Source organism: Oncorhynchus keta, chromosome 9 (assembly GCF_023373465.1).
Source record: "Oncorhynchus keta strain PuntledgeMale-10-30-2019 chromosome 9, Oket_V2, whole genome shotgun sequence".
NCBI classification, from domain to species: domain Eukaryota; kingdom Metazoa; phylum Chordata; class Actinopteri; order Salmoniformes; family Salmonidae; genus Oncorhynchus; species Oncorhynchus keta.
Window position 1 is genome coordinate 8,837,884 of NC_068429.1, and position 15,972 is coordinate 8,853,855.

General features: G+C 42.9%; 1 protein-coding gene across 1 annotated transcript in view; it reads right to left on the reverse strand.

Moving 5' to 3' along the window:
* Positions 1-15,972, reverse strand: part of LOC118373458 (fibrillin-2) — a 299,186-nt gene that overhangs the window by 12,215 nt on the left and 270,999 nt on the right. Inside the window, exons 57-63 of the mRNA XM_052526019.1 lie at positions 14,706-14,912; positions 13,247-13,372; positions 10,212-10,334; positions 9,262-9,378; positions 8,891-9,019; positions 6,890-7,009; positions 3,991-4,219 (exon numbers count right to left, since the gene is read on the reverse strand). Coding sequence (XP_052381979.1) covers positions 3,991-4,219; positions 6,890-7,009; positions 8,891-9,019; positions 9,262-9,378; positions 10,212-10,334; positions 13,247-13,372; positions 14,706-14,912 — 1,051 coding nt within the window. The remainder of the gene's footprint in view (positions 1-3,990; positions 4,220-6,889; positions 7,010-8,890; positions 9,020-9,261; positions 9,379-10,211; positions 10,335-13,246; positions 13,373-14,705; positions 14,913-15,972) is intronic.

Consider the following 15,972-nt stretch of genomic DNA (forward strand, 5'->3'; position numbering starts at 1 on the left):
GACACACAGCTGTACATTTCAATGAAACATGGTGAAGCCCCAAAATTGCCCTCGCTAGAAGCATGTGTTTCAGACATAAGGAAGTGGATGGCTGCAAACTTTCTACTATTAAACTCGGACAAAACAGAGATGCTTGTTCTAGGTCCCAAGAAACAAAGAGATCTTCTGTTGAATCTGACAATTAATCTTAATGGTTGTACAGTCGTCTCAAATAAAACTGTGAAGGACCTCGGCGTTACTCTGGACCCTGATCTCTCTTTTGAAGAACATATCAAGACCATTTCGAGGACAGCTTTTTTCCATCTACGTAACATTGCAAAAATCAGAAACTTTCTGTCCAAAAATGATGCAGAAAAATTAATCCATGCTTTTGTCACTTCTAGGTTAGACTACTGCAATGCTCTATTTTCCGGCTACCCGGATAAAGCACTAAATAAACTTCAGTTAGTGCTAAATACGGCTGCTAGAATCCTGACTAGAACCAAAAAATTTGATCATATTACTCCAGTGCTAGCCTCTACACTGGCTTCCTGTCAAAGCAAGGGCTGATTTCAAGGTTTTACTGCTAACCTACAAAGCATTACATGGGCTTGCTCCTACCTACCTCTCTGATTTGGTCCTGCCGTACATACCTACACGTACGCTACGGTCACAAGACGCAGGCCTCCTAATTGTCCCTAGAATTTCTAAGCAAACAGCTGGAGGCAGGGCTTTCTCCTATAGAGCTCCATTTTTATGGAACGGTCTGCCTACCCATGTCAGAGACGCAAACTCGGTCTCAACCTTTAAGTCTTTACTGAAGACTCATCTCTTCAGTGGGTCATATGATTGAGTGTAGTCTGGCCCAGGAGTGGGAAGGTGAACGGAAAGGCTCTGGAGCAACGAACCGCCCTTGCTGTCTCTGCCTGGCCGGTTCCCCTCTTTCCACTGGGATTCTCTGCCTCTAACCCTGTTACGGGGCTGAGTCACTGGCTTGCTGGGGCTCTCTCGTGCCGTCCCTGGGGGTGCGTCACCTGGGTGGGTTGATTCACTGTTGTGGTCGGCCTGTCTGGGTTGCCCCCCTTGGGTTGTACCGTGGCGGAGATCTTTGTGGGCTATACTCGGCCTTGTCTCAGGATGGTAAGTTGGTGGTTGAAGATATCCCTCTAGTGGTGTGGGGGATGTGCTTTGGCAAAGTGGGTGGGGTTATATCCTTCCTGTTTGGCCCTGTCCGGGGTGTCCTCGGATGGGGCCACAGTGTCTCCTGACCCCTCCTGTCTCAGCCTCCAGTATTTATGCTGCAGTAGTTTATGTGTCGGGGGGCTAGGGTCAGTTTGTTATATCTGGAGTACTTCTCCTGTCCTATTCGGTGTCCTGTGTGAATCTAAGTGTGCGTTCTCTAATTCTCTCCTTCTCTCTTTCTTTCTCTCTCTCGGAGGACCTGAGCCCTAGGACCATGTCCCAGGACTACCTGACATGAGGACTCCTTGCTGTCCCCAGTCCACCTGGCCATGCTCCTGCTCCAGTTTCAACTGACCTGAGCCCTAGGACCGTGCCCCAGGACTACCTGACATGAAGGCTCCTTGCTGTCCCCAGTCCACCTGACTGTGCTGCTGCTCCAGTTTCAACTGTTCTGCCTTATTATTATTCGACCATGCTGGTCATTTATGAACATTTGAACATCTTGGTCATGTTCTGTTATAATCTCTACCCGGCACAGCCAGAAGAGGACTGGCCACCCCACATAGCCCGGTTCCTCTCTAGGTTTCTTCCTAGGTTTTGGCCTTTCTAGGGAGTTTTTCCTAGCCACCGTGCTTTTACACCTGCATTGTTTGCTGTTTGGGGTTTTAGGCTGGGTTTCTGTACAGCACTTTGAGATATCTGATTATTATTATTTGACCATGCTGGTAATTTATGAACATTTGAACATCTTGGCCATGTTCTGTTATAATCTCCACCCGGCACAGCCAGAAGAGGACTGGCCACCCCACATAGCCTGGTTCCTATCAAGGTTTCTTCCTAGGTTTTGGCCTTTCTAGGGAGTTTTTCCTAGCCAACGTGCTTCTACACCTGCATTGCTTCCTGTTTGGGGTTTGAGACTGGGGTTCTGTACAGCACTTTGAGATATCAGCTGATGTACGAAGGGCTATATAAATACATTTGATTTGATTTGATTTTCAACAGGACAATGACTCAACACACCTCCAGGCTGTGTAAGGGCTATTTACCAAGAAGGAGAGTGATGGAGTGCTGCATCAGATGACCTGGCCTCAACAATCACCCAACCTCAACCCAATTGAGATGGTTTGGGATGGGTTGGACCACAGAGTGAAGGAAAAGCAGCCAACAAGTGCTCAGCATATGTGGGAACTCATTCAAGACTGTTGGAAAAGCATTCCAGGTGAAGCTGATTGACAGAATGCCAAGAGTGTGCAGAGCTGTCATCAAGGCAAAGGGTGGCAATTTGAAGAATCTCAAATATCTTTAGATTTGTTTAACACTTTTACTACATAATTCCATTGTTGTTATTCATATTTTTTTATGTCTTCACTATTATTCTACAATGTAGAAAATAGTAAAAAAATAAACTTGAATTTTTATTTTATTTTACCTTTATTTAACTAGGCAAGTCAGTTAAGAACAAATTCTTATTTTCAATGACGGCCTAGGAACATCTGTCGTTCTGCCCCCTGTTCAGGGGCAGAACGACAGATTAGTACCTTGTCAGCTCAGGGGTTTGAACTTGCAACACTCTAACCACTTGGCTACCCTGCCGCCCTATGGGAACTGGTAGGTGTGTCCAAACGTTTGACTGGTAGTGTATATGTATTGTTTTTAAATATATATATTTTCCCCTAACCCTGCCATACCTCCCCTAATTTGAGTAAACTAATGGACAACAATACTTAGGCTTCTACTTTCAGCTTATACATATTATTTACATTTTACAGACACATTTCCCATCTATCTCAGAACACCATCCAGTCCCATCAAACCCCTCCCATCTATCTCTGAACACCATCCAGTCCCATCAAACCTCTCCCATCTATCTCTGAACACCATCCAGTCCCATCAAACCCCTCCCATCTATCTCTGAACACCATCCAGTCCCATCAAACCCTCCCATCTATCTCTGAACACCATCCAGTCCCATCAAACCTCTCCCATCTATCTCTGAACACCATCCAGTCCCATCAAACCCCTCCCATCTATCTCTGAACACCATCCAGTCCCATCAAACCCCTCCCATCTATCTCTGAACACCATCCAGTCCCATCAAACCCCTCCCATCTATCTCTGAACACCATCCAGTCCCATCAAACCCCTCCCATCTATCTCTGAACACCATCCAGTCCCATCAAACCCCTCCCATCTATCTCTGAACACCATCCAGTCCCATCAAACCCTCCCATCTATCTCTGAACACCATCCAGTCCCATCAAACCTCTCCCATCTATCTCTGAACACCATCCAGTCCCATCAAACCCCTCCCATCTATCTCAGAACACCATCCAGTCCCATCAAACCCCTCCCATCTATCTCTGAACACCATCCAGTCCCATCAAACCCCTCCCATCTATCTCTGAACACCATCCAGTCCCATCAAACCCTCCCATCTATCTCTGAACACCATCCAGTCCCATCCTTCGGCTCCACTCAACCCCTCCCATCTATCTCAGAACACCATCCAGTCCCATCAAACCCCTCCCATCTATCTCTGAACACCATCCAGTCCCATCAAACCTCTCCCATCTATCTCTGAACACCATCCAGTCCCATCAAACCCCTCCCATCTATCTCAGAACACCATTTTATTTGCCATGTATTTTTCTGTGATGTTTCACAAAACGTTCTGAACCTTTCTATTCTCATAGTTTCTACAGATTGTCAATTAAAGATACATTTTTTTTTGCTATGAGCATTATTATATAAATGATAGATTGATTATGACTTTTCAAATCACCCAGCAGTGCTATTTGCAGAGGTAGCTCCAGGTCCCTGCCTCCTTACCCTTGGCCCATGCGAAAATAGCCCAGTGGGCAACCACACAGGTAGCCTCCCTCTGTGTTGGAGCAGCCGTAGCTACAGGGGTTCTTGTTGGAGCACTCGTTGACATCCTGACAGCTGCTGCTGAATGAGTCGAAGCTGTAGCCTGAGGGGCAGGCACACTTGAAGCTGCCTAGCGTGTTGTAACAGGAGGCCGATCCACAGCTGCCCGGGTTGGAGCACTCGTTCTCATCTGAGAGAGGAGAGGAGGGGGTAGGAGAATTAGTTTGACTTGTTATTGAGGTCAACCAGGACATAGAATGATTGAAACACCTTGCTGTGACCCACACCCCCAGGGTTAAAGCAGCATTGGAAAATACATCTTAAGCTAAAATGTCTGAATCTAGGTGACAATGCATTTGCTTTTTGACAGTGGATCACAATGAATCTATAGAACATTAGAACACTACTGTAATAATATCAACGTTCTGGAACCCATTGGTACGAGAGAGAGAGAACTTTTCTCTTATTGTCCAGCAGGTGGCAATGTGGTTCTGTTTACTCGACCTGTAAATGGAAGGTAGTCCAATATTGTTTTTAAAAAAAACATTGAAAGTACCCCTCTGCCAAAGCACATATAGCACTTTTACATCATTTTCTGTGACAATGAATTTCACCATACAACAGAAACGTACTTTATTATCTAAATAACCTTTGGTTTATCTTAACTCTATGTGCTGAATCCTAACTTCCAAATGCTTTTTTATCTCCTATTATCTCCTTTATCTCCTATTGACAACAATGATTAACTAAGTGAAAATACGACTGAAGTAGAAGTTAGGTATCACCCCCAACAGACAAGATGATAATGCATCTAACAGAGAATGTTAATTTACAATGATTAAGAAATATAATACTCCCGTCCTCTACTGTACAACTCATTTTACGAGCACACAAACCCCCAAAAACTATGATTTATTAAATGGCTATCAACCTTTTACTGAGTGGGTTAAAACAGGGTCACACAGAGTGCTTCTCGGTAGTCTTAAACAAATCTACTTTGAAACAAAAGTATACACCTCACAAACATGGTTATGGGCTTAAATAAAGAAGAAACCTGTACCATGTCAGATGTAGAGTTGAAATGTATTACATTTTCGAGTTTTCATCCCAATATTACACTTTATATACATCACAGAAGACTGAAAACTAACAAAACTATTTGACATAGAAACACCGGATTTTGATCGTTTAAAAATAAATAAATAATTTATTAATTATGAATAACATTCCACCTAAGAGGCCAAAGAGGGTGCTTTTGGTCCTTGACTGCAGGAAAGGGCTACTCAGCTTGTGATGGACACTTTAATGACGCCCAGCGAAGTAAAACCAATGCACAGATTTAATCAATGGCCAGGTTGCAAACGTATAACGCAAAACAAGTCTTAACCCAACCGTCAATATAAGTAAGTAGCCATGCACAAGTCTTCGCTTGTGTGACCCAGAACAGCTCATGGGAGCCTATTTCCTGTTTCTGTAGCGTGAGGCAGCTTGAAATACAAGTACAGCCCCTGGACAGGACGCTAGTCTATCACAGGGCCTTACCACCAATTTACATTCTTAAAGCTCATCGGGTCCCATTTTTACAGTCTTTGGTATGACTCTGCTGGGGATTGAACTCCCAACCTTCCAATCCCTGTGTGCAGTTTGAAGGAAGTTGCTAAATCGCATTAGCGTTAGAGCAATGGCTAACTAGCGTTAGAGAGCAATGGCTAACTAGCGTTAGAGCGATGGCTAACTAGCGTTAGAGCAATGGCTAACTAGCGTTAGAGAAATAGCTAACTAGCGTTAGAGAGCAATGGCTAACTAGCATTAGAGAGCAATGGCTAACTAGCATTAGAACAATGGCTAACTAGAGTTAGAGAGCAATGGCTAACTAGCGTTAGAGAGCAATGGCTAACTAGCATTAGAGAGCAATGGCTAACTAGCGTTAGAGCAATGGCTACCTAGCATTAGAGCAATGGCTAACTAGCGTTAGAGAGCAATGGCTAACTAGCGTTAGAGAGCAATGGCTAACTAGCATTAGAGAGCAATGGCTACCTAGCCTTAGAGCAATGGCTAACTAGCGTTAGATAGCAATGGCTAACTAGCATTAGAGAGCAATGGCTAACTAGCATTAGAGCAATGGCTAACTAGCGTTAGAGAAATGGCTAACTGGCGTTAGAGCAATGGCTAACTAGCGTTAGAGAAATGGCTAACTAGCGTTAGAGAGCAATGGCTAACTAGCGTTAGAGCAATGGCTAACTAGCGTTAGAGCAATGGCTAACTAGCGTTAGAGAGCAATGGCTAACTAGCGTTAGAGCAATGGCTAACTAGCGTTAGAGAAATGGCTAACTAGCGTTAGAGCAATGGCTAACTAGCGTTAGAGAAATGGCTAACTAGCGTTAGAGCAATGGCTAACTAGCATTAGAGCAATGGCTAACTAGCGTTAGAGAGCAATGGCTAACTAGCGTTAGAGCAATGGCTAACTAGCGTTAGAGAAATGGCTAACTAGCGTTAGAGCAATGGCTAACTAGCGTTAGAGAAATGGCTAACTAGCATTAGAGAAATGGCTAACTAGCGTTAGAGCAATGGCTAACTAGCGTAGTCTACTGGAAGTCTACTGGAACTGCTGGTATGCTAGTTGTTGCGGTAGACTTCCTGTCATTGCTTTAACACAAGTTTTTGATGGCTCGCGAAGCAAACTGCAACTTCCTTCAAAGTGCACGCAGACACATAGAAATGGTATCCACGAGTTCATCTGACTCTAGGTAAGTAGAAAATGGGCTTAGTTGCCAAAAATCTGCACTTTCCCTTTCAAATCATGTAGTTATCATCGGTGTCCCAAAGTAGCGCCCTCTGTGTGCGTGTGTGTGGTACTCACCCACACACTGGTTCCACTGGTAGTGCTGTGTGTAGCCCTGAGGGCAGTTACAACGGTAGCCGCCCAGCATGTTCTGGCAGCCATGTTGGCACCTGTCGTTACTGTCACACTCGTTCACGTCTGATGGTCAAAAGGCAGAAGAACACATATGCATTGGCCCATCCGTCATCTTCACCATCCTAATAATCATCATCAACGTTACTTTCCTAATCTTCATCACCATATTCCTAATTCTTATTCATCATCATCACCGTTCCCATCATGGTTACATTGCATATTTAGATTGGAACATTAAGCTACTGTACAATGCAGTATGATGCAATTGTGAGTTTCCTGCACCAGCTCCTCTAAATATATATATATATATATATGAGCTTGAAATCTACGTTAGGGTATTTCAATTGCGTTTACACCCAAAATGCTAGGAGAACAAATCTGCCTTTAGCTGCCTAGTTGTATGGATTCCCTTGGTGTGTACAATTGACCCTTCATAATGAATTGGCAGGTTGACTCGGCATCTGTTTCTAATACACACTCCTATAGATGTGGGGAAATGGCCTATTTAGTCAAACAAAAATCATATCCATTCATCCCCACTGCTTTTGAGTAACGCAAACCAGGTAAACTTTAGCTCAAAACAAAGGATAACGTTCAACCTGGGATTTGAGCTTTTACAGAGTCCATGGCACAAACCAAACCACTGCCCCGAATTCTCTCCCCGTACAATACTTACAGTCAACCTGTACCAAACTATTTTTTGTGGAGTTTTGAAAGTGAATTATTTTGTTTGTAGAGCGATGGCACAGAGTTCATTTAGATAGTGCCAGTAGGACTTGTGGTTTTGGGCATTGCCACTCTGTGGAGACTTCAATAAAAGGAGAGTTGGCGAAAGGTTTGAGGCCTTGAAATCGCAGTCAGCCAAATGCTGTTAGAGAGAACAGTCACGTAGGCCTTGATTTCCTACGCTTTTACGACAGTAGTGCCACTTTGAGAAGTCTTTAAAATATATGTATAATATAAATATATATTTTCATCTTTTAATTTCATTGTTTATGTATTTTTTAAAAATATGTTGCTTCTGACAATACAGGTGGAAAAACTACCACCAAACTGCCAAAAACATTTTGTTTACCAGGAGGTTTATCTCTGCCACTGAGGTTCAATCCCACAGTTCTTCTTAAATACTTATTTTCCACCATAATTTGCAAATAAATTCATAAAAAATCCTACAATGTGATTTTCTGGATTTTTTCCCCTCATATTGTCTGTCATAGTTGAAGTGTACTGTAATTTTCATCATAGGTACACTTCAACAATGACAGACAAAATGAGAAAAAAAATCCAGAAAATCACATTGTAGGATTGTTAATGAATTTATTTGCAAATTATGGTAGAAAATAAGTATTGAAGTGTACCTATGATGAAAATTACAGGCCTCTCTCATCTTTTTAAGTGGGAGAACTTGCACAATTGGTGGCTGACTAAATACTTTTTTGCCCCACTGTATGCTTAAGATACAGATTTCACCACTAGCTCACCAAAACCATGGCATTGGTTGATCGGGGACATCATATCTTCAGGTTTTAGGGAGGTGAGGCAACGGTGCAATGCAAACTTAGCCATCAGGTTACATAGAGCGAGATGGTGATATGGTAAAAATATTGAACAATTCCTTATGATTGTTCAATGATGCTCATTCTATATATTTTTTAATTGAACCAGGCAAGTCAGTTAAGAACAAATTATTATTTACAACGACGGCCTAGGAACAGTGGGTTAACTGCCTTGTTCAGGGGCAGAATGACAGAGTTTTACCTTGTCAGCTTGGGGGATTCGATCTAGCAACCTTTCGATTACTGGCCCAACGCTCTAACCACTAGGCTACCTGCCTCCCTGATTTATTGAAACAAAAAGCATAATTCATATGAAGTGTGTCATGTGGATGTTTCCCGTAAGAAATGGAATGACGAAAGGAAGAAATAAAAACTAAATTGTAGCTACCATCACAGTGCAGTCCGGTGTCGTCCAGTTCGTAACCCCGCTGGCACGCACAGTTGAAGCTACCAGGGGAGTTCTGACAGATGCCCTTGGTGCCACACAGGGAGGGTTCCCCGACACACTCATTATTATCTGACAGAGAGAGCATTGCATTTATGTAGTTTGTATTTTACCTGAGTTGTGTTCATTGGGCACCAAACAGAAAAGAAGAAAAAAAAACAGACAAACAGGGTTGGGACTTTGTTGAACTTGTCCAATAAGAAATGGTCATTTTTTGTTTTCCGTTTTAAAAGGGTGTGTCCTATTGAACATAACCATGGTAACCCTTATAGCTGCAGTTTAAAGACACGGACACTACAGACGTATTGCCTTACCTATGCATGCAGTGTGGTGCTGGGTGAAGCCAGGGGGGCACTTGCAGGTGAATCCGCCCACGGTGTTGACACACATGAACTGACAGTTGTGCCTCTTGGTCTGGCACTCGTCCAAATCTAAACGGACGCACGCACGCACGCACGCACGCACGCACGCACACACACACACACACACACACACACACACACACACACACACAGACACAGACACAGACACAGACACACACACACACACACACACACACACACACACACACACACACACACACACACACACACACACACACACACACACACACACACACACACACACACACACACACAGTAAACCAAAGCACTCAGATCAAACACACAAAACATTACACAACATTCGATTATTTTGTGTTGACCACTTTTCAATGGACAGAGCCCCCTATGCTGCGATTCAATTCATTCCAGCACTGTTCATGACTCATTCAACCAGTGTATTCAGTCACTGTAATATAGGTCTGTCGCCACGTTGTGATACAGGACAATCAACTCTACAGTAATGACTGGCTGTTGAGCAGCATCTGTCCTCTCATTAATCTATTCCTATAGTGTGGACAGCACTCACTAATCACTCACTAATAATGAAGAGATCATTTTAGCTAGCTTGTAAAAATCTCATAAAAATCTTAAGTTTATTGGTCGCATACACAGTTCAGCAGGTACCGTTGAAATGAAGTTGATAGATGTTGGGTTTGAGCTGTAAAACCTCTAACCTGGTCCTAGATCTGTTGTGTCGTGTCGTGACAATGACCATAGACGTTTGCAGCACAGAAAACTCAGATCTAGGACCAGGCTATAATACCGCTAAGTAACCCTATCCAATCTAGAAATCCAGCAGACAGCCATCGAGCTAAAAAAAAAAGAAGAAAGAAAAAAAAAGACTGCTGCTTTGCATCATGGGAACTGTAGTTTCCCTGTACCTTTGCATGTCCTGCCGTCCTCTTGGAGCACGTAACCATGGGGACAGGAGCAAGTGTAACTCCCCTCGGTGTTCTTACAGATGAAATTACACGGCTTGGGGGACATGACACACTCATCCAGATCTGACAGGAAGAGAACACAGATCAACAGGGGAGGGAGGGTTATTGAGCGCCTTGTTGAAATCATTTACAGTGCCTTGCGAAAGTATTCGGCCCCCTTGAACTTTGCAACCTTTTTGCCACATTTCAGGCTTCAAACATAAAGATATAAAACTGTATTTTTTTTGTGAAGAATCAACAACAAGTGGGACACAATCATGAAGTGGAACGACATTTATTGGATATTTCAAACATTTTTAACAAATCAAAAACTGAAAAATTGGGCGTGCAATATTATTCAGCCCCCTTAAGTTAATACTTTGTAGCGCCACCTTTTGCTGCGATTACAGCTGTAAGTCACTTGGGGTATGTCTCTATCAGTTTTGCACATCGAGAGACTGAATTCTTTTCCCATTCCTCCTTGCAAAACAGCTCGAGCTCAGTGAGGTTGGATGGAGAGCATTTGTGAACAACAGTTTTCAGTTCTTTCCACAGATTCTCGATTGGATTCAGGTCTGGACTTTGACCTGGCCATTCTAACACCTGGATATGTTTATTTTTGAACCATTCCATTGTAGATTTTGCTTTTGATTTTTTGATTTTGCTTCTGTGTTGCTTTTACGCCAAACATAACGTTTTGCATTGTTGCCAAAAAGTTCAATTTTGGTTTCATCTGACCAGAGCACCTACTTCCACATGTTTGGTGTGTTTCCCAGGTGGCTTGTGGCAAACTTTAAACAACACTTTTTATGGATATCTTTAAGAAATGGCTTTCTTCTTACCACTCTTCCATAAAGGCCAGATTTGTGCAATATACGACTGATTGTTGTCCCATGGACAGAGTCTCCCACCTCAGCTGTAGATCTCTGCAGTTCATCCAGAGTGATCATGGGCCTCTTGGCTGCATCTCTGATCAGTCTTCTCCTTGTATGAGCTGAAAGTTTAGAGGGACGGCCAGGTCTTGGTAGATTTGCAGTGGTCTGATACGCCTTCCATTTCAATATTATCGCTTGCACAGTGCTCCTTGGGATGTTTAAAGCTTGGGAAATCTTTTTGTATCCAAATCCGGCTTTAACCTGTTACTCCTACCCCCTACTTTTTCGAACATTCTGTTAAAAATCGCGCAACATTTCAGCGCCCTGCTGCTCATGCCAGGAATATAGTATTTGCATATGATTAGTATGTGTGGATAGAAAACACTCAGACGTTTATAAAACTGGTTAAATCACGGCTGTGACTATAACAGAACGTGCGTTTCATCGAAAAGCGCAGGAAGATCTGATCACTGAAAATGGAAATATATATCCATCCGCCACTTCAACCCATTGATAAAGATGAACCACAATAAATGGGGCTGAGGTTTCAATAACTACAGCTTCCACACGATGTCAACAGTCTTGTCATTTGCCTAGGCTTTGTTTCTTGGTCAAACGAAGAAGAGACAAGCCATTTCTTCAGGTCTCCGACCGGATATTTTGGTTGAGATTTACCCGGACATTATTTCCAGACGGACAGCTAAAGAATATACATCGCCTCGTGATCAATTTGATTGCTTATTAACGTGTACTAATACCTAAAGTTGCATTACAAAAGTATTTCGAAGTGTTTTGTGAAAGTTTATCGTCAACATTTTTAATTTTAAAAAATGACGTTACGTTAGAAGACGCTTTTTTTTTGTTTATCACACAGTCTTCATAGATCGATATCTAGGCTATATATGGACCGATTTAATCGAAAAAAAAGACCCAATAGTGATTATGGGACATCTAGGAGTGCCAACAAAGAAGATGGTCAAAGGTAATGAATGTTTTATATTTTATTTGTGCGGTTTGTGTAGTGACGACTATGCAAATTATTTTGTTTACATCCCCTGCGGGTCTTTTGGGGTGTTACGTGCTATCAGATAATAGCTTCTCATGCTTTCGCCGAAAAGCATTTTAAAAATCTGACTTGTTGCCTGGATTCACAATGAGTGTAGCTTTAATTCAATACCCTGCATGTGTATTTTAATGAACGTTTGAGTTTTAAGTAGTACTATTAGCATTTAGCGTAGCGCATTTGCATTTCCAGATGTCTAGATGGGACGCCTGCGTGTCAGGTAGGAGCAAGAGGTTAAACCTCTTCACAACAGTATCTCGGACCTGCCTGGTGTGTTCCTTGTTCTTCATGATGCTCTCTGCGCTTTTAACGGACCTCTGAGACTATCACAGTGCAGGTGCATTTATACGGAGACTTGATTACACACAGGTGGATTGTATTTATCATCATTAGTCATTTAGGTCAACATTGGATCATTCAGAGATCCTCACTGAACTTCTGGAGAGAGTTTGCTGCACTGAAAGTAAAGGGGCTGAATAATTTTGCACGCCCAATTTTTCAGTTTTTGATTTGTTAAAAAAGTTTGAAATATCCAATAAATGTCGTTCCACTTCATGATTGTGTCCCACTTGTTGTTGATTCTTCACAAAAAAATACAGTTTTATATCTTTATGTTTGAAGCCTGAAATGTGGCAAAAGGTCGCAAAGTTCAAGGGGGCCGAATACTTTCGCAAGGCACTGTATCTATGATCTGATAGGTGAAAGTGGAAATGGTCAAATTAGTGACAACTTCAAAGAGGCAAGGAGAGAACGATGTATTTTCCATGTATCCCAACACAGCCTAGGTATTGGAGTGCAATTTTGCTCCCGCCCTGCACTAAATCGCTGATACAACAAATCATAGATTTGGTTGCATTCAAAATGGGCTTCAATCACAACCACTCACCAGGTTTTTAAAAACAGTCACAATGGGCTTCAATCACAACCACTCACCAGGTTTTTAAAAACAGTCACAATGGGCTTCAATCACAACCACTCAGTAGGTTTCACAACAGACTCCATGTCACATCATAATACTGTTCTGACCAATAGAAGTGTAACAGTGGAATGTGCCTTACCCACGCAGGCCGTTCCAGTGATGGTGGAGGTGTAGCCCAGTTTGCAGTGGCAGCGGTAGGATCCCATGGTGTTGATGCAGCGTCCATTCTTACACGTGTCAGGGATTACCTTACACTCGTCTATATCTGTAGGACAAAAGACAGAGAGCACAGGGCCATTCAGAGAAGACGGGACCATTCAGAGAAGACGGGACCATTCAGAGAAGACGGGACCATTCAGAGAAGACGGGACCATTCAGAGAAGACGGGACCATTCAGAGAAGACGGGACCATTCAGAGAAGACGTGACCATTCAGAGAAGACGGGACCATTCAGAGAAGACGGGACCATTCAGAGAAGACGGGACCATTCAGAGAAGACGGGACCATTCAGGATTCAGCTGAATAAGAATATACCCATAGTCTAAAGCAGGGGGTGCCAATTAGCCACGGGGTAATTATTTTCTGAATGGATGGTCATAGGGCCCGAAACACATTTCTACACTGTAAATTGAGTGGAAGTAAGCCCAAACAGATATTGTTTTTGACAATAACATAATCATTTCATACCTTGATTACATTAAGACATGATCACTTCTCTATTGATGTGTGGTAATACTTGGGAACAGATTTCCTAAATCAAAACCATTTAGGCGGGCCGGGCGCAGTGCACGCTATCCAAGGTCACCAGGTGCACGGTGTTTCCTCCGACACATTGGTGTGGCTGGCTTCCGGGTTGGATGCGCGCTGTGTTAAGAAGCAGTGCGGCTTGGTTGGGTTGTGTTTCGGAGGATGCATGGCTTTCGACCTTCGTCTCTCCCGAGCCCGTACGGGAGTTGTAGCGATCAGATAAGATAGTAGCTACTAACAATTGGACACCAGGAAATTGGGGAGAAAAGGGGGTAAAAAATAAAAATAATTTAGAAACATTTAAATATTTATTTTTTCCACTGAAAAGGTTGCGTGGCCATCGTCTATAGGGTCAATTTAATCGGCTTGTTCCGTGTCCCATGTATAATTTATTGTTTTCCGATTACTAATCTTGATTTAATTCAAGGGTTTATTAGGTTTGCGAGGTTACTCTTGCATTCTAGTGGACAACCCGAGAAAAAAAAAAATAGTATGAATTACAAGTTGACACTCTAAAAATAACACTGAAACACTGGTCCAGGCCTAGGGCGAGGTGACATTCCTTTCACTGGATCATTCCTTGAACTCATATGTGGTAATTGCTACATCTTGCCTTTTGAATAGTCGGATGGGCATTTTGCCATATCGCTTACACCTATCCTGTCATTTCAGATCTACACTAGTGCCTAGGGGAAGGGAATAATGTCCTATTTGGAATGATTTAAAAAACCTAGAAGAAACTATTGACCAGCTGACCGAAAGCCATACACATTTAACCTGTATCTCAAGCCTTATCATCAAGGCACTTCTGCCAACAGGCACTTCCACTGTTCAACCCTTTGACCTCTCACCCATGCCATCGGTGGCGTATCCCGGGCCGTGGGGACAGAGCTTCCTGTAGCCTGCCGTACCAGCCAGGGGACAGAGCTCACACTGGTTACCCCAACCGCGGCCTCCGTCACAGCAGCACTGGGACTTGGTGGTGGGGGTCCGGCTGCTGGAAGACATCTGGCACATAGTCATGAGCACCTCGGTAAAGCAGAAGCCCTCCCTGTAGTCTAGAGAGAGGGGCAGAACAGACAGACTGCATCTATACACTGAGTGTACAAAACATTAAGAACACCTCTCTGTATGACAGGCTGATCAGGTGAAAGCTATGATCCCTTATTGATGGCACTTGTTAAATCCATTGAATGAGTCCAGAGGAAGGGGAGGAGACAGGTTAAAGAAGGATTTTTAAGCCTTGAGACAATTGAAACATGGATGGTGTGTGTGTGCCATTCAGAGGGTGAATGGACAAGACAACATATGTAAGTGCCTTTGAACGGGGTATGGTAGCACTGTAGGTGGCAGGCACACCGGTTTGAGTGTGTCAATATTTGCAACGCTGCTGGGCTATTCACGGTTTCCTGTGTGTATCTAGAACGGTCCCCCACCCAAAGGACAACCAGCCATCTTGGCAAAACTGTGGGAAGCACTGGCGTCAACATGGGCCAGCATTCCTGTGGAACGCTTTCAACACCTTGTAGAGTCCATGCCCCGACAAATTGAGGCTGTTGTGAGAGCACGGGGGGGGGGACTTAATATTATAAAGGTGTCCTTAATATTTTGTACACTCAGTGAAAATATTCTAAATCAAATAAAATGATACTGGTCACATACACATGGTTAGCAGATGTTAATGGTCACATACACATGGTTAGCAGATGTTAATGGTCACATACACACGGTTAGCAGATGTTAATGGTCACATACACATGGTTAGCAGATGTTAATGGTCACATACACATGGTTAGCAGATGTTAATGGTCACATACACATGGTTAGCAGATGTTAATGGTCACATACACATGGTTAGCAGATGTTAATGGTCACATACACATGATTAGCAGATGTTAATGCGAGTGTAGTGAAATGCTAATTTCCTCTCTCTCTATATATATATATATATATATATATATATATATATATATATATATATATATATATATTGGGGTATTTTTGAAACTTTGAGGCACTTTTCAAATGTATTTATAACGCCCTTCTTAATTCAGCTGATGTCACAAAGGGCTGTACAGAAACCCAGCAAGCAAACAGCAAGCCAACAGCAAGCCAACA